The sequence below is a fragment of the Cygnus olor genome, chromosome 1 (genome assembly GCF_009769625.2).
Source record: "Cygnus olor isolate bCygOlo1 chromosome 1, bCygOlo1.pri.v2, whole genome shotgun sequence".
NCBI classification, from domain to species: Eukaryota; Metazoa; Chordata; class Aves; order Anseriformes; family Anatidae; genus Cygnus; species Cygnus olor.
In genome coordinates this window covers 200,208,234-200,235,909 of record NC_049169.1, presented here as the reverse complement: position 1 = coordinate 200,235,909, position 27,676 = coordinate 200,208,234, and the positions used below count along the sequence as shown (strand labels likewise).

The window sequence follows — 27,676 nt, the reverse complement described above, 5'->3', positions numbered from 1 at the left end:
CTCCTCTGTTGATACAGCCCTGGATGCAGTTGGCCTTCTGGGCTGCAAGCGTGCACTGCTGACTTTTGTCAAGGTTTTCATCCACCAGAACCCCCAAGTCTTTCTCTTCAGGGCTGCTCTCAAGGATTTCTTCTCCCAGTCTATACTCATGTCTGGGATTGCCCTGGCCCAGCTGCAGCACCTTGCATTTAGACTTGTTGAACCTCGTTAGGTTCACATGGGCCCACTTGTCAAGCTTGTCCAGGTCCCTTTGGATGGCACCCCTTCCTTCTGTTGTATTGACTGCACCACTCAGCTACCATATTATATATTTTGTGCTCTCATATTACATTTTGCATATTAACAACACAAATATATAGAAGAAGCATTTTGCTAGCCATCACTGACCTCCAACAGAAAGTTTATTTCAAGGTACTAGTTTTACAGATCTTACAGTAATATCACTATTTCTACTTCAGTCAAGACTGAAGAGTCAGGGAGCTTTGCTCAGAGAAAAACATTGCAAAGAAGAAAATGAATAAACTGACTGCCACACAGAATGAGTCCTTGAGGAAAGATCTAATTAAAGCAACAGCCAGTTTCTTCATCATCATTGTTCTTATTCTAGCAGATAATACTAAAGACTTGTCCATCGTGAATTCAAAGTCTATTGTCTATCAGCGAAGAATGCTTTTTGATATGATGCCTCTTAACCACTTGAACTGTACAGATAAGAAATAGCAAACAGGTTCAGAACACTTACTGAACCAGAACCCCGAAGTGTATATGATGGATTGAAACTGCCATTTCTTTTTGTCTAATTCCATTGCACTCTCTGGACTAAAGAAATAAAACAGCTTAAACAATGAAAGAAAAGGACTCAGGCTGCAAGAGTAAAGTAAGTCCAGACTGCATGTGCTACTATTTGGAAATGGAAAATGGTTTTCATAAATTACTTATAACAACATATATGGGTACCAGCTAAGGTCAGGGTACCTTTATGCTAGGTACTATTCAAATGCATAACAAGAGAGAAAAAAAGCCAGAAGTTCAAATAAGTAGACAGTAGAAACACAGTGAAAGCACAAAGATATTCAGACTGGTAGGAAAAACAACAACAGCAACAACATTAATTCTTGGCTTGAGAGAGAAATCCTCATGTTCCTGTTGAAAAAACTGGCAATGTAAGTTAACACTTAATGGCACTCAGCAAAAGTGTGTGATAGGATCTCAAAAAAGAACAAAAGCATTGAATCAAGGCTACGTAGTTCAGGTCAAGCAATGGTTTAACTAGGGGTGTAATTTCCACAACTGTTCTTATCCACAGATAGGACAGATATCTCTTCTTAATACTGAAATCCTGAACTTCTCAGGAGACTGCTCAACTGCAGGGCTGGGTGTTTCAGTACTGTCTTTTTATTAGAAAGGTTGGGCACCCAAATAATATGTAGTTTATAAGTGAATGATAAAAGACTTTATTAATTACTTGAAAATTATTCATAATCTTAAAGCAATGTGCAATTGAAAAGAAGGTAGCAATATCTTATTACAAAATCCTTCCTATCAGAAAATGTCACTTGGTAACCTTGTGCAGATTTTACTAAGCTGAAGACCTCACCATGGATTTTACAATAACATAGTAGTTTGCAGATTACAACAGTTAAAGCAAAGTCCATAAATGGAAAATATTAATGAAAAAAAAGATGCTGATCTTTGAAATTAGAGCATCTTCTCACACACCCATGCATGTTAGCAAAATAGTTTCACTGCAAAGGTTACCATCACTATTTTAGAGGACAGCAAAAAAAAAAAAAAATTGGCCATCTGAAGCCTTCATTTTTGTAAGTAAAACCAATAGCCATCCAGAAGTATGGTGTGTAGGTGATAAGACTAACAAATTCCACCAGCAGAAAATGATAATGCAAAAACATCCATTCTTTCTATTTGGGAAATAAATTTTCATTTATTTATTCCCCTTTTTCTATATGTTTATGTCTTTTTGTTTTTAACAGAGAAAAATGAAGAAAAATGTTATGTTTTTTTTTCACAGTAATACAGAGAGCAAACACACACAGAAAAAAAAGACCTCTCAAATGTTGTCAGTTTGTTACTTTTTTTTTCACAAACTTCTTTACAAAATTGTGAAGCATTATTCATTTCTTGCTTATGTGAAGAAGTTAGTAGCACCTCTATCATGATCATAGCAAAATGACAGATCCACCTAGCTAGAGAGAAACCATCATCTTATGAGAAGTTTTTAACATGATTGATTTGAAGGGCCATTTTATAAAGCAAAATTCAGTCATTTCTACTTGACATATTTAGGACAGATCAACAGCTTATAAATGATTTTAAATTATTGTTGTATACAATAATTTGCTCTTACTGGAAATTTAGCTACATCTGCAGAAACATTTAGTCCCATAAGAACACTTTGCCACATTCTTGCTCCTGATCTGAAGAGCAGCTTCAGGACATTGTCTGGATGGTCACACTCAAAGAGTTGTGGTCAACAACTCTGTGTCCAGGCAAGTGGCATTCCTTAAGCATCGGTATGGGGACTGGCACTCTTCTCCAGTGCTGACATCTTTGTTGGTGAAATGAACAGTGGGATTGAGTGCACCCTCAGAATGGTTGCCAATGACACCAAGCTGTGTGTGGTACGGTTGACATGCTGGAGGGGAGGGATGCCATCCAGAGGGACCAGGACAGGCTTGAGAAGTGGGCCTGTGAGGACAACACGTATTTCAACAAGGCCAAGTGCAAAGTCCTGCACCTGGGCCACGGCAATCCCAATCACAAATACATGCTGGGTGGAGAATGGATTGAGAGCAGCCCTGAGAAGGGCCTGGGGGTGTTTGTTGGTAGGTGATAAGCTCGACACGAGCTGGCAGTGTGAGCTTGCAGCCCAGAAAACCAAATTTATCCTGGGCTGCATCAAAAGTAGTGTGGACAGCAGGGTGATGGAGGGGATTCTCCCCCTCTGCTCTGCTCTCATGAGACCCCACCCAGAGCCCTGCATTCAGCTCTGGGCCCCCCAACATAAGAAAGACATGGATCTGTTGTAGCCTTCCATAACCTAAAGGGGGGCTACAAGAAAGCTGAAGAGAGACTTTTTAGAAAGGCATGTAGTGATAGGACAAGGTTTTAAACTGAAAGATATTAGATTTAGATTAGATATAAGGAAGGTTTTTTTTTCACTATGAGGTTGGCGATGCACTGGAACAGGTTGTGCAGAGAAAGTTGTGGATGCCCCATCCCCGGAACTGTTCAAGGCCAGGTTCAATGGTGCTTTGCACAGCCTGGGCTAGGGAGTGGCATCCCTGCCTATGGCAGGTGGGTTGGAACTAGATGATCTTTAAGGTCCATTCCAATCCAAAACATTTTAGTTTCGAGTCTATGATTTTATGACTAGTGTTCCCCACAGAATTCACATAATAAGCAAAGGACCTGATGTGGCACCTTCCAGATGGCAAAGGGTTATGACTGTCCTCCATGAAAGACAGCCCAGTATAAGAGAGAGCAGAGGTGTGGGAGCCAAGATAGGTGCCATGGTTGACTTCCAGCAAAGTACTCCAGCTTTTAGTCCTCTCATTACCTACTGGTAAAATATTTAATTTGTGGAGTGTTTTGGGGTCTCTTGATGTTATTTTCTTAATAGAATCTGAGGTGTGTTAAATACTCAGATACAGAAATTGTATCAGTGAAAGAGTTCTTCTTGATCACCACTATTTCTGCAATTTGTTTCTCTATACCTTGTTCTGTCCTTTCTCCTTCATCTAGACTTTTGATGTCTGCTGCTTCTCCTCTTACTAAGAATCTTCTTGACTTTCATACCCAACCTGCACAGAGTTCACTCATGCCCTTCTACAGCCCTCCTGATAAAATAATCTGTTATGAAATTGCTGCAAATGAAATTATATAGTGCTCTTGTCTTTGAAAGAACATCCCAGCAAGACAGACAGAGCAGGGAGAGCACTGCCAAATCTGGGACACTTCTTTTCAGATTGCCTGTAGATACAGGACAGCAACACTCCACCATTATAAGGATTGGCTACCTTTGGCCAGTTTTCTTTATGGACATGATTGGTCCACTGCAAAAGGCTGAAATGCTACTTTCTGGGAAGACCTTGACTTTTTTTTTTTTTCATTTATCCATATAAATATGATGATGCCACAATATCCCACAACAAAACTTCCACTTTGTGAGTATAAATTCACTTTTTATTTCAGTTATATGTTAAAGGTTATTCTCTACATATCTCAGTTAAGCCATGAATGTTGCAAATGTCAAATGAATGCCCTGTTTTCTGTAGGCAAAAATATAGGTTCTATAGGGCCCGTGCACATACAGCAAACATTTCCTTTGGAACTTGCACCTGTATTTTAGCTGGCAGCATAATTAGGTCCCATATGTTTAATGAAATGTAACGTGTCAGTATTTTGTAGGCTGAGATTTGTCACACGGAGGTGTTGGATGTAACACCCACTCTACCAACTGTTCAAAAGTAGAAAAAACAAAATCAGTGAAAAGCTTGTATGTAAAAGAGAAATAGGAATTAGCTTTTAAGCTTTCAGTTTTTCAGGTTTTGGTGTCCATTGTCTGTCTGCCTTCCTAGGGGAGTTATGTCAATCAATGTACTTTTTCTCAATAATGTTTCAGAGGAAATTTATACTTGGTATCTTCTCTAAGGGCACAAACCTCTGTGGTTGGTGACAGAACGTGTACGCAAACTGCATGTCCAAGGCTTTGTCTGGCCTATATTATCAGTAGTATCTAAATGTTCCTTACTCTCTTCTGGAGTATCGATACTCACAACACCTCCATTACACATTTCAAATGTGGGTGTTTGGAGCAAATGCTTCAAGGACACCCATGTGTGCCAATTCTCAACCTACAAAATACCAAACCATTACAAAGTCATTAAACAGGCCCCCTTGCAGATGGTTGCAGACAGGCCCACAGCAAGCTACAGAAGGGGCTGCAAGCATGCCCAGAATAGCTCTGATCTAGCTGGCTGTGCTGCAGCACTAGCTGATATGTTCGTCTCCTCAGCATCATATCTTATGCTATACTTCCCAGTGGATGGATCAGCTTGAGCACAATGCTGTAATGGTGCAACGGTGCAGCCCAGTGCAACCTTCGAGTACCTGAACCATTCTCTCCATCATGTGACATTGGCACAGTCTCTGCAACTTCATCAGGGCCACATGCATAGTCTAGGGGAGCACAGAAATGGGTATCTTACTTCCATGTAAAGCATCCCAAACTCCCTGCTCCAGTAGCCACTGCACTGTCCTGCTTCCTACGCCCAATACACTCAGGCCATGTTTTCTAGTGCTATAAATTCTGGTGATTTATTTTCACTCCCACTCCTGACTGGAGCAGTTGAATGTGGCTGAAATAAGTGACAGTACTATGTTTCCAGCCCACAGGAACATGAACTAACCAAACAGCAAAGGCAGATTCACAGCACAAAGCTGAGGAGGCAATAGTCTTCCCTCTCATAGTGTAACTTAATGTGATGCACATGCCACTTCATGTGGATGGAGAGGCTTCAGCATTGCCCTGACACGGTCATAAGCAACCATGCATGACTCAGAGGCTTCTCAGCACACCACCTCCAGGGTCAGCACCATTTATGTGTCACTCCTCCCACAGGGTGGTGCCTAAAGGCACCTTCTAGCCCTGCCTGAGCAGCCTGTGAACAGCTCACATAGCAGAAGCTGTCTGCATAAACTGTTCACTAAATACACATGAATAATGCATAGAGCTGTAATAAAGTCAGCTTGGGAGCAGGGAAAGAAAAGGACAATGTTAGCTGGGATGATTCAGACAGTTCTAGTTAACAAGCGAGAGGCCAGAGACAGAGGGAGGGGGAGGAAGGGCTCACCATTAAGAAACATAAAAATGGGAAACAGAGGAGGAAAAGATAAATTGGTAAGTCCATAGGTCATGTAACCTTCACTTTTTCAATAAAACTGTATATCAGTAGGTTGTTATAACTATAAATATTGTACTCCTTGGTGGCATCTTACATAGCTTACAAAAAGAACCTGCACTCCCAGCCTGTTCCAGTCATTGAATAAATCAGATTTTTATTCAAAATCCATGAGGTTGAGAACCCTGAATGCATGCTCTATGAGATGCTTCCTTTTGAGCTACTTAGACATGTTGGCATTTATGCTTTTGCATAAATGCCTTCGAATTTGTGCACTTTAGATTCAAATATTAGCAGTCAAAATCTATCCCTCCACAGAATTTCTGAGTGAACAAAACCTTCAGCCCCATATCCAGTGAGACTTAAAGCATCTACATTCCCTATTGATTTCAGTAAGCGTGGAGGTACCAAGAAAGAAGTTAAGTATCTAAATAACCCTATGCAGTGGGCTCTCTTGGGAAAGATGCAAAACGAAAGAAAGAACGGGAAAGGGAAAGGGAAAGGGAAAGGGAAAGGGAAAGGGAAAGGGAAAGGGAAAGGGAAAGGGAAAGGGAAAGCATCTGATCCAACTTCAGCATTTATTTAGACCCCTGAATTTGAACTAGTCATCATACTTTCCCTTAAGGGAAAGAAATAGGTCAGACAAATTGCGTTTGTGTATATGCATGAAAATAAGCAAGGTAACTTCACATCCCATGGCAGTTTTGGAAGGAAAAACAAACAAACAAAAAAGCAAACAAACAAACAAAACAACAACAACAACAAAACTTTATATATGTAACCATGACTGGAGACATATGAGAAGCTTATATTGGAAAGATAGTATACACTCTCACATTCTCCTTTTGGGCACTTAGCCTAAACTTTCTGAAAGCTTCTGTTGACGTGAGCAGGTTTTAGATTGCATATTTTTGTGTGGTAAAGATGAGAGAGAATGAAAAAGGAAGAACCGCAGACATACGAAATGCATCCTTAACTTCTGTTCTACTCATAAAAGCAAATGAGAAGCACCTGCAAAGGTTGTCTCTGAGGCAACCAGGTGGAGAGAAGGTGGAGGGGACATGGGTTTGAGCTCTTCAGGTACAACAGAAATTTGATGAATAACCCTGTTTCAGTGTAATTGAGAACTAAGTTGGATATGAAAACTTGAAATTGATGAAGATAAAGCAGAGGAATAATTTCAATTTATATTTCCCTTTTAAGGCTTCACTTGCAAATGAAAAAAATATCCTGTTTTCAACCTAATGACAAATCTGCAAATTCATCAACTGTGATACTCATTAATTAAGAAAATGTAATTAAGAAAAAACAAATGTAGAACTGCTGAAGAATATATCTAGTCTAAATGTTATTTTTTAAATGAGAATCTGGACTTTAAATGTGAACTTTAAAAGACATCTGGACTAAAACTAGATTCACCAGGTGAATTAACTTTAAAAAAAAAAAGTATTCATTTTTGATAGCCTTTATTTTAGCCAGGGCTTGATCTGCTTTGAATGGTAGTTGTGATCATATAAGGCAGAAGTTTTAGAAATATCCAAATCTGTGCATCATATCTTATTCATGCAATTATCCACCTAAAATGGTTTGGCAATCTTATTTTGACTGGAGAGATAAGAGGAAAAAGATTTAGACATAACCATGGGAAGGGGTAGGAATGGGAGGTGGTGAGCAAGGAGTTAAGTAACCAGAAAAAGAAAGAGGGGAAAAAAGAAAAAAAAAAGAAAAAAGAAAAAAAAAACTACCAAGGAAGGTGAGATAGTAAGCCAGATGGGCAGAAGATGGGTTATGACAAGATGGGGGCTGTAAAAGGGAGAAATAAACCATACATGTTTATAGGCAACCACTGCATTGGTTTGCTGATAAGGTCTGTATCAGCAGCTTGTATGCTGATTTACGGAAAAATAGTTCCCACATGACTGCAGGCTGAAGAAGTAAATGAGGTAACAATTTCACTAAAAAGGGTCAAAAAAGCAGTATATGCTCTTTAAAAAGGATCTTGACAAAGCTAGAAAGATTTAGAAAATGATCTATAAGAATAACTTAATATCAGGAAGGACCACTTTACAGAACTGACTGGAAAACTAAAACTAAAATTCCTTGTTTTAGCCAAAAGAAAGATTAGAACAAAAACTGCAAAGAGAACCACTGAGAACAAATGAAAATCAAGGAGTTATATGTTGGAGCATTGTGATAATGTAATTTCACATATCTTGATCAAAGTTCTCTCACTACAGTTTTGCACCTTTCTTTTCATATCTCTATTCATCTTACTAGGGAAATTTTCCTCTTTACGTGTCTAACACCACCTAGGAATTTTGTAAAAATTTGTCTCAGGGGAAAAATGTTTTTAAAAAATGAAACCCTAGGTTATGGCAGATGAGAAACATGTGACTAGATCACAACAGACGGAGGAACAGATAATTCTTCTCATCTTTCTACTATTCCTAGAAGTTAGGTTTGATTTTGGCTGTGGGATTCATTCAGTGAGCTGATTTACCAGCTACCCTAGTTATTATCTTTGCAACTTATCTAGTACATATTCCTCTCCCAGCAATAGCCGTTCCAGATACATCGTTTATCTGCCATTTGACAATGTAATGGATATTATGTGGTGGCTTCCACATACACCGCCTGGATCAGGTATCTGGCCAGTCATAAATGCTGCCAGACAGTTCCAGAAAAAATAAATAAATAAGATAAAAATATAACCATCAATTAAAGGAAATCTTTACTGTGGTTTTCACCAGTCAGCATATTTAGAATGATGAGTTAAATCATGTTAGTTTAAAAACAAGCATATGCTTTATGAAAGGCATTGTTTCAAAAATCTGTTGCCAAGGTAGATTGTAACTCTTCTCTTAATAACCTTCCCAATCACTTCTCCAATGTACACACGTACTATATGTATACTTATAATACTATGCATTACAGCATGGTATGCTTCCACATCATCAGGAGCCTGCAATCACGTTTTAGTACGATGGATGTAATGTTATCCTCCATCCAGTAGCTTCCAAATTGCATTAAAGCAAAGTCTACAATTTTTGGTTTACCTCCATGATCACTGCCTCCTGGATGATTCAAGAATCAGCTAGTCAGAACCACCCTAGACAACACTGAAAAGTTTAAAAGATCCAGCACAGCCCTTTTGTCTTTCTTAACTTTCAGAGGAATTGCAAGCTATCTCTTGTAAATACAGGAAGTGGTCCTACACATATCGATCAATGCTCCTTAATTACACAGAAACATTCTGATTTTGAAACAATGTTGATTTAATTCCTGCACTACTAATATACAACAATAAGTTTTTTGATACACAAAGATACTGGCAAGAGTTGGACATACCTCTTTTCCTTGATTATGTATGAAATTAAATTCTAGTGTCTTGTAAATTCTTTTCGTACCCAGGGACTTTAAACTAAAGTTTTAAACTAAAATTAGATTTAGATTAGATGTTAGGTGAAAATTCTTTACACAGAGGGTGATGAGGCCATGGAACATGTTGCCCAGAGAAGTTATGGATGCTCCATCCCTGGAGGTGTTCAAGGCCAGGCTGGATGGGATTCTGGACAACTTGGTCTGGTGGATGGCATCCCTGTCCATGGCAGGGGGGTTGGAACTAGATGATCTTGTTTCCTTCCAACCCAAGCTGTTCTATGATTCTATTCTATGAAATAGTGACATTAAAACACTGAGCACCTAAACAAAAGAAGCAATGTGACCTTTTGCTGATCCAAATATCGTGGTTTTAGCTACATCCACCCTATACCATTCCTTTCAAAGTGATATTTTTTAACTCCATAATACACCTCTTTGACCACCTTCCCTTTTCTCTCTCATGATATTTCTCCTCACAATCTTCATCCCTGTTACATTCCAGAGTATAGCACTCATTTTGTATTTTTCTATCTATCAATATATTTCACCACGGGTACGTCTGACAGACTGCCTGCAATATTAAAGTACTTTCAGGTTAGTCAGTCACTGTAGAAAAAAAGTAAAAATTAATTTTATACTACTTGAGTTTTTTATCTCAATACTTCCTGATGATTAATAGCATTTGTTCGATTTTCACAATTTTGATACTAGGAGAAATACATGAAATTGAGCAACAAAAAGCAACATCATTATAAATGATGATATTCAATCAAAAGCAAGTAAATACCTCAACAGAATATGACTGGAACTGTATTTTTGATTTCCTATATTTTCTTTCAGGTAATGAAATGTATTTTTTTTATTTTTGCTACAAGATTAATACTTGTGAGCATATCAAATTGTGATCAACCTGATCTCAACATTTATGTTTCAAACAGTGTCAAAGTAGCAAAAAATAGAAAATAAAATTAATTTCAAAAATAAAAATAAAGTATTTTTTTTTGCCTAAGGACAGAAATGAAACATTGCCACAGTAAAACATTCTCCAGTCTTTAGACTAGAGATTCTTCCATTTTCAGAAACAGGTTTTCAGAAATAAATTTTCATTGAAATTGAAATTTTTTGCATGGAGTAACAATGATTTTTGGTATATCTTTTCTATGTGTTTTTATATATAGGCATAAATATAGGCATATAAGGCATAAATAATATCACCAATGATTAAAAATCCAATTAATCTAATTTTGAGTCATGATATTGTGTGAAAAGCAAAGTCTCTGAACATTATATAGTTTGAATATAAAGGAAAAAAATCTAGATTCTGAAGGAAAATCTCCACATCATATAAGCACAATTTATTCCAAGCAGCAAGTTTAAGGTCAACTTGTTGCAGTTCTTTCATTCATTTCTTCATTCTATTCTCACAGACTATGACTAATTTTCATTTTGCTCTTTACTTGGTAGCAAGAGATGTAGGCAAAAATAGTCTTGTAACCAAGCACAATTGAACAAATATGAAAGGAAATGTGAGAAATAAAACTTATCTAAAGGAAAATAAAGTCCTGTTTCTGTTACACTTGCCAGGGTATGTCCTGAGAAAATGAAGGCGAATCGCCTCTTTATATGCATTTATGATAAATTTAAATGGAGGAAAACATTATTAAAAAGAAAGCACTTTGAGGAGGAGTTTGATCCCATGCTTACCTGATACCTCTCTAAAGAAAATGTTAACAGAGTGGCTTATTTCTTAAGGCTGTGTTCAAAAGTAAATCACACTTTTTACATACTGGAGTGAAATTTATCCCTTGCCACCCCCAATAAATTTGGTCTATTGTGTTTCAGTCGTACTTTTGTGTGGTTGTGTTTTTCCAGCATATATTACCTCTTTACTCCATTCAGAGAGGCAAAACAAATGGTTTGAAATGAAAATGAAAAATATCTTTTAAATTATTAATTCATTCGCCTCCAGGCAAATTTTATGCTCTGACTTGCAGGGACTGACCTTGTTTCTGACTAGGAAGGCCTGATCCAAATATTACTCTAGTCAAAGGGAGCAAACTGACTTCAAATGGGCTTTCAAAGAGGTCTTTGCACCTCAATGATGGGAGAAGATAAAATTGTATACATGTTTCTCTGATCTATGGGAAAGACCAGGGAATGTTTTCACATGTGACATGAGGTGAACAAACAGTCCTTTGTGCCTTGTGGCAGACAGCCAGATTCTCCCCAGTTTCTGCAACAATTTCCACTTAGTTGTGTGGTGCTAAGTGGTTAAGCAAGAAAAATCTGAGACAAAGCTCCAAGGTGCTCGAGCTGCATGGCACATCCGCATGCCAACCATAACGACCCAAAATTCAGACACGGGCCCAAATTTTCCTCTCTACTATCCTGTCCATGCACTAGTCTCCCCAGGTGTAGACAGAACATAAATGGGCTAAAAAGGATCCCCTTCTTATTGGTGGTGGTTTTTTGTTGTTCTTTGCGTGTTTTTTTTTTTTTTTAATCTTTCTATTTCTGTAAGGGACAACATCTGTCATAATGTTTGGAAAGTGTCCAGAACATCAGACATCACCAAGTTTCAGATAAATACCTTGTTCAGTTTGTATTTGTCTATCCCATTATAAATACCATCTGTTCTACAGTTAGAAAACGTTTGTATGGTGCTATTTGACTGAAGAACATATTAATCATCATGACCAGACCATGCAAATAGATCATAAGGTTCACAGAATCTGAGTTTAATGTTCATTCACTGAAGTCCAGAATTATACTCTTGTAAATATAGTATGAATGGTATAAGGCCTCAGGTATTAACTTAATGGTACCACCTATCTTGTCCACTTCAATATAGGCAGAAGTAGGCACATTTTACTGATGAAATATATCATTCATCTGGTTTTATTCACATCCAGCTCCCCTGACATTTATTACATTTGTCTTATAGCAGCTGTCTCCAGTTTTTATTCTTGTGTCCTTATTCCCTTCTTTCCAATGCACAGTGCGAAGTTCCTTTGCCATGAGATTAACATGCCATATGTTACCATCTGCTCCAAGTAGTGTCCATGTGAAGCGGCAAAAGTATTATCACTCTGTGCACTCAGACCTCCATATAAGCTTGACAGTTCCCAAACTGAATACATAAGCATCCCTGCTCAATAAACAGAAGTGTAAAAGTTGTTCATAACAAAAGTTAGATGAGTCATCAAAGTACTCAGAATATACAAACTTAAACTAATGCAGCACATCACTGGCAACATTTTTGACCATGATGTTATTCAAACACATTTGTGCAATGAAGGCTGCACACTAAGCCATGCCAAAGACATCAGCTGGCACAGAGTATTTTCATTACATGATATGGTGTATGGTGATTTGTACATTATTATATTAAACTGCTAATATATTCATGCATCCTCATAGAAAAGAGACTGAAGTTATTTACCAGTCTTATGATGGAAGGATGGTTACAACAATCTGCATCTAAACTTTAACATGTATATATATATATATATGTATACTGCAGAATTCTCTCTCTACATATTTTTAGGAGGAAAATGATCTCTACATACTTGCATCAGACCAGCATCACCCCAAAAAGGCTTTTGAATATGAAGTCTGCCAGAGAAGCATACTCTGTGTGTGGGAAGGACAATCTGTTTTCTATTGGTTGTAATAAAGCCAGCAGCATCTGCTGCTGTTCAGCAATGCTGTCACCACTACTCAATCTCTTAATAACATTTTACATTCTCCAGATCATATTCTGCGCCTTCCATTTCAGGTTCATCTGTTTGAACAGAGGTGAGATCCTAAAATTCATCACAGAATGTAATTCCAGAAAACGCATTACATTGTGGTGCCGTTAGAGAGGGACTGGTGAAACTTGCTCTTAAGGCAGTATGAAATTCTAGTCACTTACAGCAAGACGAAACCACTCAAGTCTGTCAATACAAGGATAATGAATTCAGGCAATCTTTTCCATTTCTTTTCCCTCATACTCTTCTGAGCACTAGGCAAAAAGCTTAAGCTCTATCTCAAATTAATAAAAAGAGGGAAGCAATATAGCACATAGTTCTGATTTTCTGGACTCCTGATGGTGTGTAAAGAAGATGCAGGGAGACCTCCCTTGCTCGCTTCCAAAACCAATGACCAGATGCAGAGCAAGAAGTGGCTAAGTGGCTGCAATACTCCACAGGGTACTATAAAAAGGACAGAAATAGTACTGATCTCAAGAAGCCAGGACAACTTGCATTCAGATATTAGCCAGAACCTTAGGTCTTCTGTTATTTGTGCTTCTGTGACTCAGATACTAATCAGGAAATATTCTGGTTCAGCTGCAGTTTCAAATGGTGATTTAGGCCTCTTCTGCACTAGAAAGACCAGACACTTTCTCATTACACATTGATAACAATGTAGTTAAAATAATTATTCCACATAAGTATACTGATTGGTAGATTAAGAAAAATAGATAAATGCCAACTACATTAAGTTAAGGTCACTTACAAAACTCCAGAGTAAGCATGTTTAATAACAAGTGGCCTTGTAGACCACACAGTTCTGTATTTCAAACTGTTTTCAGTGGTTATCAATGGGATGCTACTTCACCCTAGGGAATGTGAAATCACTGTTAACTGAAATAAAAGTCTATGCAGTTGACAACAGACTGGGGGAAAAAAATAAAATATCAAACTGTCGTCATCTAGCTATTTGATCACATCAGAGTAGTTCAAAGGCATACATATATTAAAATAATAATAATAATAATAATAAAATAATGACAACAACCACCTCTTACCTTCAGTATGTACAGCAGAAACATAGGTCCAGTTATAGCGCTTGACAATGTCCACCATAGCCCGTGCTTGCTGTGCATCAGATGGCACAACTCTCATAAAATACTTGAACAGAGTTTTGTCACTTAGGTCCATGCTTGTAGCAGAATAAGCAATCTGAGGTATATTGAAAAGCTGCAACAAGTTCTGTACCTGGATAGCAACTGAGCTAGAGCCAGGGCCAATGACACCAACGATGGGTTTCTTGGAACGGAAAGATGATGAAGATCCATCCACACATCGCACCATCCCTTCCTCTTCTTCTGATGAAATAAGAGAGTCCCTTATAAACTCAATGCTCTGCTCCAGAGCCACAGCAGAATGCCAGCAAGAGTCCCTTATTTCACATCCTAGTGTGATATTTGGCAACAGTGTGGGGTCCAAATTAATTCTGTCAAGGGTATGTAGCATTGCCTCCACTCTCTGAATGCCATACTGCTCTCTTACCTCTCCACATTTCCTTTCATGAACCTTGTCAACTGTTGGTTGATGATGGACAGAGAACAGAGCTCCAATGATAATATCACCAGGCATGTGTGCAACCACCCTTCTTTCATTGGCCTGTGCAGAAACCAAAAGCCCAACATTTCCACAGACATCTTCCTTCAATAACAGGATTGCAAGTAAAAGCAAAAGGATCATTTTAGGAAATGGTTTAGGCTGGTAGAGACAACATGGTGGAACAAAACCGGAGAGCTGGTGAAAAGCAGTTAAATCTTTTAGATAAAAGGAGCAGAATGCTGATGATTAACCAGGAGTTTGCATGTATTCTCTAAGGAGTCACCATCATCTTCAGGTGGACAGCTATGCAGAGCTGTGCATGTGATCATAATCCTCATAACCTTCAAAAATGAATAAATAAGAGAAAGAGCTTTAAAATTAGCAATAAAGTCAGCTTTGTAATCTGTTCTAAAGTTGTACTTATTCCTACTGCTGTCAATGACTGTAATACATTTCTTTCCACCATTTTTCAAGTTGGAAAACTTTGTTATACTTCAGTGTTTCACAGTCTTAGGCTTGCACTTCTGCTGTTATAAATCAGTGTCTCTCTCTTTGACACTCTTGTTTAAAAACTCTTTTGTGAAACATTTTCACAAGCACAAAAGACAGACAAGTATTACATTCCAAAGAAGAAAGACGCTACCACACCTAATGCATGTCTTTGAAAACAGCCCTCTTTATTTACAGGTGTTTATTATCTCACAAATGCATATATCACACTAATGTACCTTGAACCATGTTATCAACTACAGCACTAGGAAACTTCTACTCTTAAATAAAGCCTTTCTTGAAATATGTTAAGAAAAGGAGAATATGTCTCTTCCAATCTGAAAATGTGTTTTTTGTCGTTGTTGGTTTTTGTCAGCCTCAACATGAAACCAATGATCTTTTAAAATAAGTTAAGATTAAGAAAACTGATGTCTTCATTAATATTTGTGTTTGTTTCAGCAGTGAATGTTTCAGCAGAGGAACAACAGATTCTTTCCAATTCTAAAACAGCAAATCAGAGTGAAATCTTTTTCACTGATTTTCACTGATTTTTTTTTTTTACTGATTTTAAATCAGCAAAAAATTGTGATTAATGGAACTTGACAATGTACTTGAAAATGTTCTGTACCTAGCAGTGGATTTACAATAGTCTGCTTCTGATTTTAAATGTAGTGCTTAAACAGTAGTTTGACCAGGTCTTGATCACTGACCACATTAAAGTATCGTCTGTTGCTCTACTCCTACCAGTGGATCCATTGGCAGTACAGAAAGTTGAGCACAGTCTTAAATCTTGGAAGATGCTGAGCTAGTTAGTGAACTGCATGCCCAGTCTCATTATTGGGAAAAAAAAAAAAAAAAAAAAAGCTGCAAAATCCTGGGACAGAGCCTGATCTCAGTTTTACTCACATAAATCTTTCTAATGTAATAAAAAAGAATATAGGAGTTTTGATACATTTCAGATCCACTAGTCATTTATAATCCATTAACATGACTCTGACAGTGCTCAGATGTTGCAAAATGAAAGAAACCCTTTGCCATGGGAAATCTGCTGCTGCTTCTTCCAAGGTTCAAAATCTGGCAGGATTTTAATCTTGAATTTACCACTTGCAGCTAGATCATTCAATACAGTACCACAATGAAAATCTTCCTGATTCTAAAGATGAGAAAGTGAAATCTAAAAACAATTTTCTGCTTGAGGTTAGCCTTGTTTAGTTGTTATTGTACCTTGACATCTATAGATTATAAAATATTTACACAGAGGGCATCATGCAATAGTTTCAGTGAGTATTCCCAAATGAAATCCAAATCTTTAAAAACATTGCATAGAAATGGTCTTGTAATATTAATTGCAATATTAATAAGTTCATGTAATATTAATTTCTAGAAATAAAAAGTGATAATAATGACATAGGGTTAAGAAAGCTGTAGAATGCTTCAACAGTTTTTTTGTTTGTTTGTTTGTGAAGAGCTGGCTTATCAATACTGCAACCCCTTGCCACCGTGGAATAACAGCAGTTCAATTCAGGTTAATTAGTCTCTAATTACAGAATATAACTACTGCTTATGTATTCCAGTTGTTTGTTCTGTGGCTCTGAAGACAACACTGCATAATTTGTAAACAGTCTAAAGCATGAATGACAGTGCGTATCTTTGTACAATATCATAGCTATTAAATTCCTATACCTCCAAGTAATTTAATGTTTTATCACTTTATTAAAATCTTTTAAATATTTATTAACTTATTAGCATTTTAACAGACGTAGTACTCTGCTATTTAAAACATGGATGCTTAATTTTCTGAGCTCTTCAAATTAAAGCTACATGTACAGAGCATGACTATATTGAGATCAAAAGTTAGCCCTGCCTCATACTGTAACTGGATATACAATTAGATGTCTTTTTATAACCTAGCTGCCTATGCAGCTGCATATGCACAAATAGAGAGAGACTGGGTGGGGTGGAGTGAGCTTATGACTCAAAAAGAATCCAGTCCTCATCCACCATTTTAATTCTACAGCACACATTCCAAGGATTCTGGTCAGGTTTACTAATACCGTCCTTGGACTTATATCTTTAGGTTAAACAATTTCTATACAGGGTATATGGGAAAGAGAGGGCGGGGACATTTTTATCGTCTTCACTCCAAAGAACAGCTGTTTGCTCTTCTCTGTCCACTGTTGTATCTATCAGTATAAAACTACAGGATAAAGAATGAAGTAAAGCTGAAGGTCTCCTTTATAATTCTAGTTCAACAATAACAGCAGATATCAGGGCTAAGGGGTTCCTAGGGCCCAAGAGCAAGTCCTAAAAGCAAAAAAATCCTTCCACTCCATGGCATCCAAGGGAAAAGAAGGGGCCAGATGCTGACTGGAGTAGCTCCAGAATTAATGAACTGTCTTCTCATACCCTGCTGTACTACACTGAAATTCAATTTACTTGAGATTTTCAATGTTGTTACTAATTGCACCAAGCAAACTACTTATGTTATGTAGTATTAGGCTTAGGACTCCAAAGTATCTAAAGTCAATGTCTTCTGTGGGCTTTCATGTTGTGGTGAAACAACCTGGAATTGATACAGACATGGTTAAGTGAGCCTACTAAGTTACTATGGATTTGCATTTGTATAATAGAGATCTGGTTCTGTTCTTACTCTTGCTCTCATAATCCTAAAAATCACAGAATGGCTGAGGTGGGAAGGAACCTCTGGAGATCATCTGGTCCATCTAACCTCATGAAAGCAAGTTCAGCTGAAGCAGGTTAATCAGAGTCATGCCCATTCAGGTTTTGAATACCTCCAAGGTTGGAGGCTCCCCAGTTTTTCTGGTCAGCCAGTGTCTGAGCACACTGAAAATAAGGAGGGTTTTTTTGTTTGTTTGTTTGTTTTCTTCTTATATTTAAACTGAATTTCCTGTATTTTAGTTTGTGCCCATTGCCTGTCATTCTTCCCTAGATATCACTGGATATGCCAGAGGTGCCACAAGGGTAGTTAGGTAACGTATCACATTCTAGGACAAAAGATGGCTGAGCAGTGAGTTAATAGACTAACCACACAAATTACATTTCCTGGAGAACTCCTCCATTCCTCCCTGAAAAGAGGATGGCCAAGGGATCTATCTGTTCAAATGTACAATTGTACTGCCATCTTATTCCCAGAGAATCACATACAAGTCATTCCACATTTTGATTTCCATTCTTTCCTCCTCCTGGAAGCTTATTATTACAAGCAGTATGATTACTAAAACAAAATGAAGTAAAAACTTCAGAAGCTTAAATATAATTCCTGTGTTAAATATTAGGGAGTTAAAAGGAGTTTCCTTAAACCTTAAAGGGAGTTTCGCATGCTATAGACTTCAGATTGAGAACAGTGTTATCAACAGCATCATAGACAAAGAACTCTTAAACACATGCATAAAGTAGTAGAAATTGTTTCCCAATTAATGATTTACCTGCATTTACTTGTTTTCATTGGTGGACAAGCAAATCAACATGCACAGCATTTAGGGTCAAACTTATTTTTCACACTGTTCAGCATCAAGGGAGTTACTACTAATTTACTGAAAGACAGACAAAATGGAATCAGGCACTTAATTACTGGTGTATCAAGGTTCCTATCACATTTCAGCTATGGATCTAGCTATAAACTATTCTTGAAGTCACATGCTATAACAATAGCTGACAGACACTTGAGTCTCAGTCCTTTGCTGCACTAGCTTCACACTTGGAACGACTGTGGAAATGTTAAGGTCAAAACATAATTCTGCCTATCTGGTCTTTGTGTACTCTTGCTCTAGTTGAAAATTTAAGGGCTACTCAGGTGACTGAAGACACGGATATGATGAAGCATTCAACACATTCCTCTAACCTTTGCTCTCCCTGGCAGGAAAAACTTTTTCTCTGTCAGGAGAAATTCTCAGTTGTTCCTTTAGGGCAGACTTCCAGCTACTTCATGTTGAGGTTTAACAAAGTAGAAAATGAGCATCTGTAATATTGCATGAAAGATCATCGAATTCTTAAAATGATTTATTTCAACCTCAAATGCAAGTCCATTTATAATTACAGTCTGAACAGACCAAAACAAACAAAAGAGCCCTAATATCTAACTGTGTTAATTAAAATTTGATAAAAAATCCCACAGCAGTTCACAGAGGGCTAATTTCCACTATGTACGTGCCTGAGAGTTTATACATGGGGCACATCTGACTTTTCATAAGGTCTTCTACTACAGCAGGTCTAACTGTTTAAACCTTAAGAATGAAACCCTTTCCAGTGACTTACATTATTATAGCAGCGCCCACTAGTGACCCCAGAGTGAATGACCTGTCTTTTTTACAGTGAATTCTTTTGGCCGTGTGGTTTCTTTATGTAAAATACAAACTCAGCAAAGGGAGGTTTTGATTTCAGGTATTTTGTATCAGGAAAAAAAGAAGGAGCAAAAGATCAATACTTTCTTTCAGGTTTCTTATTGATAACATTTTTGTAAGCTTATAATCTGTAGTTCAGAGTCTCTAAATCTTCAGGTAGATATAAATAATAAAAATAAAATTCCAGATTATTGAACCACAGAACAGTGCTGTGATGAAATGAGAACTCAAGGCCCGATCCAGGAAAGCACTTGGAAATATGCTCCATGCTAAACACATGAAGAATGCTGTTGATTAATCATCTGTTAAAAAATACCTAAGTTTAATGTCTCTTTAAAGGATTTTCCCAATCAGAAAAATCACAAAAAATTATGGTCCCAAAATCCATTGATTTGCAGTGACAGATTTACTTATAGGCTATGTATATATAGCCTACAACCATGTACCTGACAATGAAAGGCTTTCCAGGCATTCATTTACAGCACACAATGCAATTAATTCTGTGCCATCAGATGTGAGATAATAAATGTCAATATAGGCATAGATATGAATTAAATCAATATATGCCAAGGAACTAAACCAGGTTCCATCATCATAGAAGACAAAGCAGGCAGCAACTGAATTACTGGTCCAGGGTCAGCCCTGCCACTTTTCTTGCAGTGAAGATCTTTGGGAGACAGAAGATGGAACAACCTTAGAAAAGTGATTATATAAGTAGAAAGACCTCTCAGCTCTTCTCAACAGGGAACAATGTGAGCAAACAGTGTACATATAGGATGCTAAGCTTTTGCTCAATTCTTCTGACTATTGGCATTGCAAACACTAAGCATTGGGTTCAAACTATTCTCGCAACCTTGTTCCCTATGCTATAGAAAGGTTCAAACTGCAGAAGGTCCCACACACATTACTCAGAGTTAATTTTATTTGTTCACACAAAACCTGATGCACTCTAATAGTCTTTAGTTGCAAAACATGAATATGAGCACACTGATATGTTTTGAGACTGCAACTGCCACTCAACTTTTCCATTCACTAAAAAAAAAAAAAATAAAATAAAAAAATCAGCTCCATGAATTCCAGCAGGTTTTGGATCAAGCCCTTTGACAAAAGAAACAGCCTTATACAACAGGAGAGACTATGAAACAGTTTTCAGCAATTCCACTTAGATATAGAAGGAAACTAAGCAGCACAGAAGATTTCTAACCATTTGGTCAGAGCAGCCACAGAAAATAGCAGACTAGTGGGCAGATCTTATGCATGCCTTCATAGATAATAAACATAGAAGGCTATAATTATCAGCAAGATCCTTAGCAATCCCAGGAAGTTCTTCCCCATATTCTCACATGCACACACACTTTCTGGTTAATGAAACATTTTTTTTTCTAATGTGTAGGTGCTTAACATCACAGCAAAACTTGCAATGATCCCTGCAATTCTGCTAAATATACTAATTCTTACTGCTATACCATATGACACAGAAACTAATAGCTCTGGTGTGATTTCAGTTGTAATCCTAGACATTTTAATAATTAGCAAAACTGTATGATCTGGAGGAAGTGATCAAGGAAAAGCAATAGCAATTCCAAAAAACATAAGAACTTCTATCTTCTAGCAAGTCACAACAAGAGTATCATTGGAGTGGCATTCCAGTACTACCACTATATAAAACAAACAAACAAAAAGACAACGATACACTGGCTGGCAAATAAAACAACAAAGAACCTATATAGAGACACAATAAATATTCTCTGATCAGTTGAAATAGTGATTAACGCTGGCGTCCCTGATCACATAGCATAAATATTAGCATGTAGTTAAAGTCTTTGAGAATGCGCAAAATGTTAGTGTGTGATAGAGATGTTTAGGAATACTGTGATAATAATAATAATAAAGATATAGAGAATGAAAAGAACCCAGCAGTTAAGTTCATTATACACTTTCTCATTTTAGGATTGCTTAAAGTGATGTATTTTCAAAACAGTCCTCTGACACTGCTTTCAAGCTGGTCCTCCCGCTTTGTCCTTAGGACTAGCAGAAACAAAACGCTCGGTCGCCCCTCAACTCCCAGCCACCCCTGCCTCCCAGAAAGCCGTGGTCGAGGGGGAGGGAGGTCGAATGGCAGTGGCACGACGAGAGAGAAGGAGCCCCGGGGTGCGGGGCAGCGCTGCTGCGGGCTGCGGGCGCCCGGCGGGGCGGGCGCCTGCCCTGGCTCTGTCCATGGTGCTGAGCAGCACCAGCACCACCGCTCACCTCGCCGGAGGTTTTTTTTGGGAAAGCGGTTAAAAAAAATAATCTGAAAATCAACCAGTGGTTAAAAAATGCCACGGCGGTCACTGTTGTTTTGCAGAACCACTTTTTGTTATAAATGCATTGGGTGCTCAGAGCTGAGTCGGAGAGGAAACTATTGGACAAGGTTAACTCCCGGAATAGCTACCTGCGCTGCTACAACTGTGCGGCTGGGCATGCACACGTATATGTGTGCATGCACACCGGTTCTTAGGTCTCTGTCTCCCCAGTGGTGTCACACTCAGTCCTTAATGAATCATTTTTGCACACAGAGGCATTAGCTCTCATTATTAAATGAGAAGCAGACGGGAGTTGCCGAGCAGAGCCAAAGTGATTTGTCCCAAGGTCACACGGAAAAGTCCACGGATGGGCTCAGCCTGGCTGTCTCCGAAAAACAAATACATCCCATTTCCATTCTCCCCTTCTGGCAAGGCAAATCCCCACCGGTGAATGGAAGGGATATACCACATGCATCACCAAGCCCAGGTATTGCAGCACCCCCATCTCCTTCTGCCCCACATACACCACACTCCTCGGGAGGGGTCAGTGCCCACTGCCCTCCAGTGCCCCAACCTCCAGGTGCCTCAGCAGCCTCTGGAGGTGTGCCCCACAGGCTGCTTTGCTTGCCCCTCAATAGCCTTGCTTGTCCTCCGGCAACCAGGGCACGGAGCAATAGCAGGAAGGAGGGAGGGAGGGGAAAGAGTTCCTCCTGCATCCACAGGGTTTCTGTCCGCAACCGGGGGTTCACAAATCCCTTCTCCCACCCCGCAGCATTACCTTGTCGGTGGGAGCAATCGTTCTTTCCTACGGTGGCGGCAAAGCAGTCCTTTCGGTGGCAGCAATCAAGACGGGTAGAGGTAGGCACCTCCTATTTTCAGCCACGGCAGAGATAGCATTCCTCGCAACAGATCTTCTGGAGCTGAATAATCCTCAAATGCCTCTGCAAAGATCACCAGCAGGTGAGCCCCACTCGGCTAGCATTGTCACTCCTCCAGCTATGGGCACATCCTGTTTTCTTCTGATCACAGGCAAACGCTGAGCACCGCGAATCCTTCCCCCGCGCATGCATGCACACACACACGCCATGCAACACGCTGCTCGCTCAGCATCGCACAAGTCTCATTTGCAAGAGGCGTGAATGGTCCCTGGATTTAAGGGGGGAGGAGGGGGAGCGAGAGGCGTGAGGAGGAGGAGGAATAAACAAACAAACAATGAAACAACAGATGGGTCTTTGCTCTCTGCCACCACAGCCTTGGTCAGCCGAAATACTTGCTGCGTCTTGACCCACCGGCTTAAACACCTCATCCCCTCTTCACTTCTAGACGGCAGCAACCTCTGCATTTATAAGGGGTTAATCCTGCCTTTTGCCCCGCAGGGAGATCTCTCCAGGTGCTCGGAAGGTTGCAAAGTCCCCCCATAAAGCAGACACCTCCCTGCCGCACCCCTCCTCATTCGGCTCCGGACACCATTACCAAAAAAAAAAAAAAAAAAAAAAAAAAAAAGGCGAGACCTTCTTCGGGAGGGTCTGTTTTAAACCGAGTCGAGGGGAAGAGCTCACCCCTGCAGTCTCGGCGGGGTTTTGGGGAATTCACTCCGCCAAAGTTTTGCCTCCCCTCGGGGACCGCGCTACACGGTGGCTCCTGCACCTGCGAGGCTGGGGGGGCGGAGGGGGGCAGAGGGCTCGCAGGGAGAGAGCCGGGCTCCAGAGCAACTTTTTAGTGCCACCAAGTGGCACAGATCCCTCTAGGAAAGCGAGCAGCCTGCCAGTCCTGGGCTCTGCCTGCTGCTCCTTGGCAAGGGGAGAGAGGGGGTTGCGAGAGCATCGACCCCCTCCACACCCACCCACGTCCAGGGCTACCAAGCACAAAGGAGGAGCTACGTGCCACTGGAAGGGCAAGCTGCCCTCTCCCTCCCTTGCCTTGGCTGCAGGGCGACAGCACCGGGCACGGCGAGACGAGGAGCGGTGCCCCGGCCAAGGGCAGCCGGGGCTGCCAGCCCTGCCGGAGGGATGCGCCCCCTGCTCCTCTCCCCATCCCCGGACTGCCCCCGCTCGTCCCCACAGCAGAAGCCACTTGCACCCATCTTGTCCAGCTCCTCTTCCCGCCCCCCTCCCCGGAGCCCCCCCCCGCCCCGGATCCCCTCGGGCTCCCTGGACCCCCGGGCTCTGCCGTTCCCTGCCAGCCCCCTGCCTCCGCAGCCAGCATCCCTGGGACCGTTCCTGCAGCTGCATGGGTGGGTTTCCTCGTCGCCTACCTTCTGCCTCCGAGCTCGGCGCCCTCCATCCCTTCTGCTTCCCCACCTCCCCCCAAAAAAACCCTCAGCAACTCCCTGCCCTGCTAACTACGAGCTCCCCACACATGCACCTTTCCTCGGTTAGCCCTTCCCTCCTGGAGCCGGCTGAGGCTTTACCTTCCCTTCCAGCATCCCTGCATCCTCCCAAAGCTTCCTCCCTCCCTCTCTCCTCCTCCTCACGTCTTAGCCCTACACACCCCGGCTCCTGTTCTGATTCACACTCAGCCGTCCCGCTCCTCTCCCACCGGCTGCACCACGCTGCCCGGGGTGAGCAGGGACCCCCGGCACAGGGTCGGGCACGATGGTTTTGGGGGGATTTTGGGTGTGTGGGTATGGGTGTGGGTGTGGGAGGAGTCCTAGGTGGCCTGAGCCCTGACAAACTCATCACCTCCCAGCACTCCCGCAGCAGCAGCGGCAGACGGCAACAAACCATCGCAACACAACGCCGGACAGAGATCATCTCTTAATTCAAAGTTATTCTTAGTAAATAAATAAATAAAAGTAAAATAAATAAATAATAAAACAAAATGCCATTTAAGTAAGAGCTGATCTGGCATTTAAAAGGCTGCTGGGTCCGACCATTTATGAGGCTGTATTTGCAGGGGAGGATTAGCTCGTGCATCCATTTTCGAGAATTAACAGACATTCTCTGCCGCTGCACCACAGCTTGGCACTCCCTGCTGGTTCCCCCCTCTTTGGGTTGCTGCTTAAAATATTATCTTTTTTTTTTTTTTTTTTTAAATGAATACTGAATAACCTAAATCCTGGCTGCTACTTGACATGGCTCCCCCAGGGTGACTGCACTGACACATCCAAGCTGCACCTCTGCCCAGCTGGGGTAACTTTGATAAAGTTGTTGGGGAGCAGGGGAAGAGGGATTGTCTTGCTATGGCTCCATCTATGCTCCTAATCCTCTGTGATCTCTTTACTGCTGTCTCTCTAACACCAGATTCCCAGCTTGACTGGTCCTTTCATCCCAAGGGGTGAAGGATAGTAATCCCATTTGTGCTTACCAGGTGCGGTGCCTGGCCTCTTTCTCCTTCACATCCTCCTTCAATCCCAGCCTGGGACTGGCTGGGAGCCCATCAGCCAGCACCTGCTTCATATTTTCCCCCAGCTTTCCTGGCTCCTGCTGCCACTGACACCCTGGCAGCAGCCAGTCCTTAAAGCAGAGGGCACTGTGAGCATGTGTGCATGTGGCTCCAGCCGTTTGTTCCCCCTACTCAGCTCCCAGGGACTTTGGGGGATTGCCTCTTGAAGGTATGGGGGTAGGTTAGATGAGAGGGGAGAGTTCACTAGTTACAAGGGCTTCCAACTCCTGCTAGTGCCCTGGTCAGGTGATGAAGAAGGAGCATCCTTCTTCCTCATCCCCACACCCATGCTGTTCTCAGACATCGTCTTCCCACCCAAAAAAGCATAAACTGTGAAATTAATGGAAACTCAGCAATTTCAGGCTGGAGACAGATTAAAATACAGGCCAGATACCTATAGAGAAGGGGCAGATATCTATAGAGAAGGGGCAGATATCTATAGAGAAGGCACAGATCAGAAAAAGGAGGGGAAGGATGGGTCTGTAGAAGGGGAAGGGGAGCAAAGTGGAATTCCAGTGCACAGCATTCCTGGAAAGAAGCAGTGTTGGGGATCTGCAGAAAGGGGAGATGCTGTTGCTCAGCTGGACTGTCACAGCAGTTCTTGGTCTCCCAGGGACCGTGTGTGTGATGAAGGAGTCAGAAAGCAGCCACCTCTCATTGGTAATGGAGACACCCATCTGGCTGGGATGATGGTGGGTGGCCGCAGCAGGTGAGGGAGAGGATCCCCACACGAGCAGAACACACAGATTCACATGGATGCAGCGACACTGGATGCAAAGCAGCTCCCACACACATATCCCCAAGGACTCCCCGTGAGTCAGAGCCCAGAGTCAGAGTTCACTGTGCCAGATGTTTGGAGCAGCTGGATCAAGGATTAAAAGAGGCAAACAGAATGGATGGGGGTGGCCATGGCACTTATATTCTTAGTGCTTCACACTGACCTTTTAAATGGGTTCCCTATAAATACAAATATATAAGGCTTTTTCCCTTTGCTCTCTTCCTTCCCATCCTCCCTTTCCTTCATTATCAACCATTTTACAGAACCCATAAAAGTAGTCACTGTCTTTTCGACTGATGGTAGATTAGTTTTTCCCTGCCAGGAATTTTTTCCCTCTTATTCTGACACTATTTTAAAAGTAAATAAAATGAAAGCTTCCTGTGCCACTTTGTAACATCATCAGTAAAAAATAAGCATATCAGTACCTGGATGAGGAGATATAATGACTACATTTTCTGAGCCCACTACTAGTAACATTCATTATTTCTGCAGCAGTAGCATCTATAAACACTAACACATTAGGCAAATCTGCACACGTTCTGAAACTGCACTCTGAGGAGCTCATCCATACAGCAAATCACAGGGGTAAAAAAAGTATGAAGTCTCCAGGTATGATCAGTATCTTCAAAGAGCATTCTAACCACTCCACCACTCTAAGACTAAAAGCAATGAGGCTGAAGGACTATTAATTTGAATTCTCTTCAGTTCCAGAATTAATAAACCTGTGGGACACTGGTGGCACAAAGACAGAGTGTGGACAAGAAGGTGAGATTGTGAAGATGAGCCAGATGTTGTTTTTCTACAAAGTTGTCTGTAATATAAGCATAAGCATAATATGTTTTTATTTATATATGTATAACCTAATCAAAACAACACTATTTACTCCCTACTAGAAAAGGAGGTGAAGATGGAGCAAGGTGGGAATCTATCAATCTAGCACACACATAGTTTCTGACATAATTAAAATCAAGATAATTATTATTGGTTCCCAGGAAAGTATATGAATGGCAAGTCTACAATGTAAAAGGAGAGATTAAAAGTGCAAATTATGCTATACAACACATTGTAAAAGAAAATAGTAGTCTGCCAGTGCATAATAAGGGTGCTACTCTCAGAATCCTTATTTCGTGTTGCCCTTCAAACCTCAAGGAAAGTGATGGTCTGGCTTTATATGTCTATTTGGTAGAGACTTGCAAATAAACTCTGTGTTCTCTTTAGACTAAATATGGAGAAACAGGTTTTTGTAGTGTGCAATTCACTTGACCTACCTTAAACATTTCTTTTAGGGTGATGAAGAAAGAGGCATTAAGATGTGCCTGCTTCTCTTCTCAGATTCTGAGGGGTACCTATTCCTCATAAGGATATCTGTGTTATGCTGGTGTGCATTTAAGGAATCTATGAGTAATTTTTGGCTCTTGGCTGTGCGTAGGTGTAAATGAGGAACTGAAATGCCCAATGCTGCCAAGACTGTTCTAGTTCTGTGCAAGGCAATGGCCCAGCTCTTAGTATCTGAGAAGACTCAGAAATCCCAGACTGAGCCTGGCTGTGAAACTCCTTCAGCGTTACGCAGTCCTTGGGTAAGTATCCTTATGCTTGCAGACCGGAGGTGTCTGTATATGTCCTTTTTTGGTCTGCCTCTTGTGTCCATTATTAGAAAACAGGGCATGGGAGAATAAGACCAGAATACAGACCTCTGAGAAGGATGCATGCAAGAATAGTGTAAAAGAGAAGCACAAACTTTTACATG

General features: G+C 40.5%; 1 protein-coding gene across 3 annotated transcripts in view; it reads right to left on the bottom strand.

The window, feature by feature from the left end:
* Window positions 1–24,209, bottom strand: part of GRM5 (glutamate metabotropic receptor 5) — a 288,413-nt gene extending 264,204 nt beyond the window's left edge. For 2 of the 3 annotated variants that reach the window (XM_040544291.1, XM_040544292.1), the window contains exons 1-2: window positions 22,546–23,168; window positions 14,095–14,973 (exon numbers count right to left, since the gene is read on the bottom strand). In XM_040544291.1, the coding sequence (XP_040400225.1) occupies window positions 14,095–14,773 (679 nt within the window). In that variant the 5' untranslated portion in view covers window positions 14,774–14,973; window positions 22,546–23,168. Of the gene's footprint in view, window positions 1–14,094; window positions 14,974–22,545; window positions 23,169–24,177 lie in introns of those variants that run through there. The other variant, XM_040544290.1, reaches the window with a different exon arrangement.
* Between the last annotated feature and the right edge of the window lie 3,467 nt (window positions 24,210–27,676).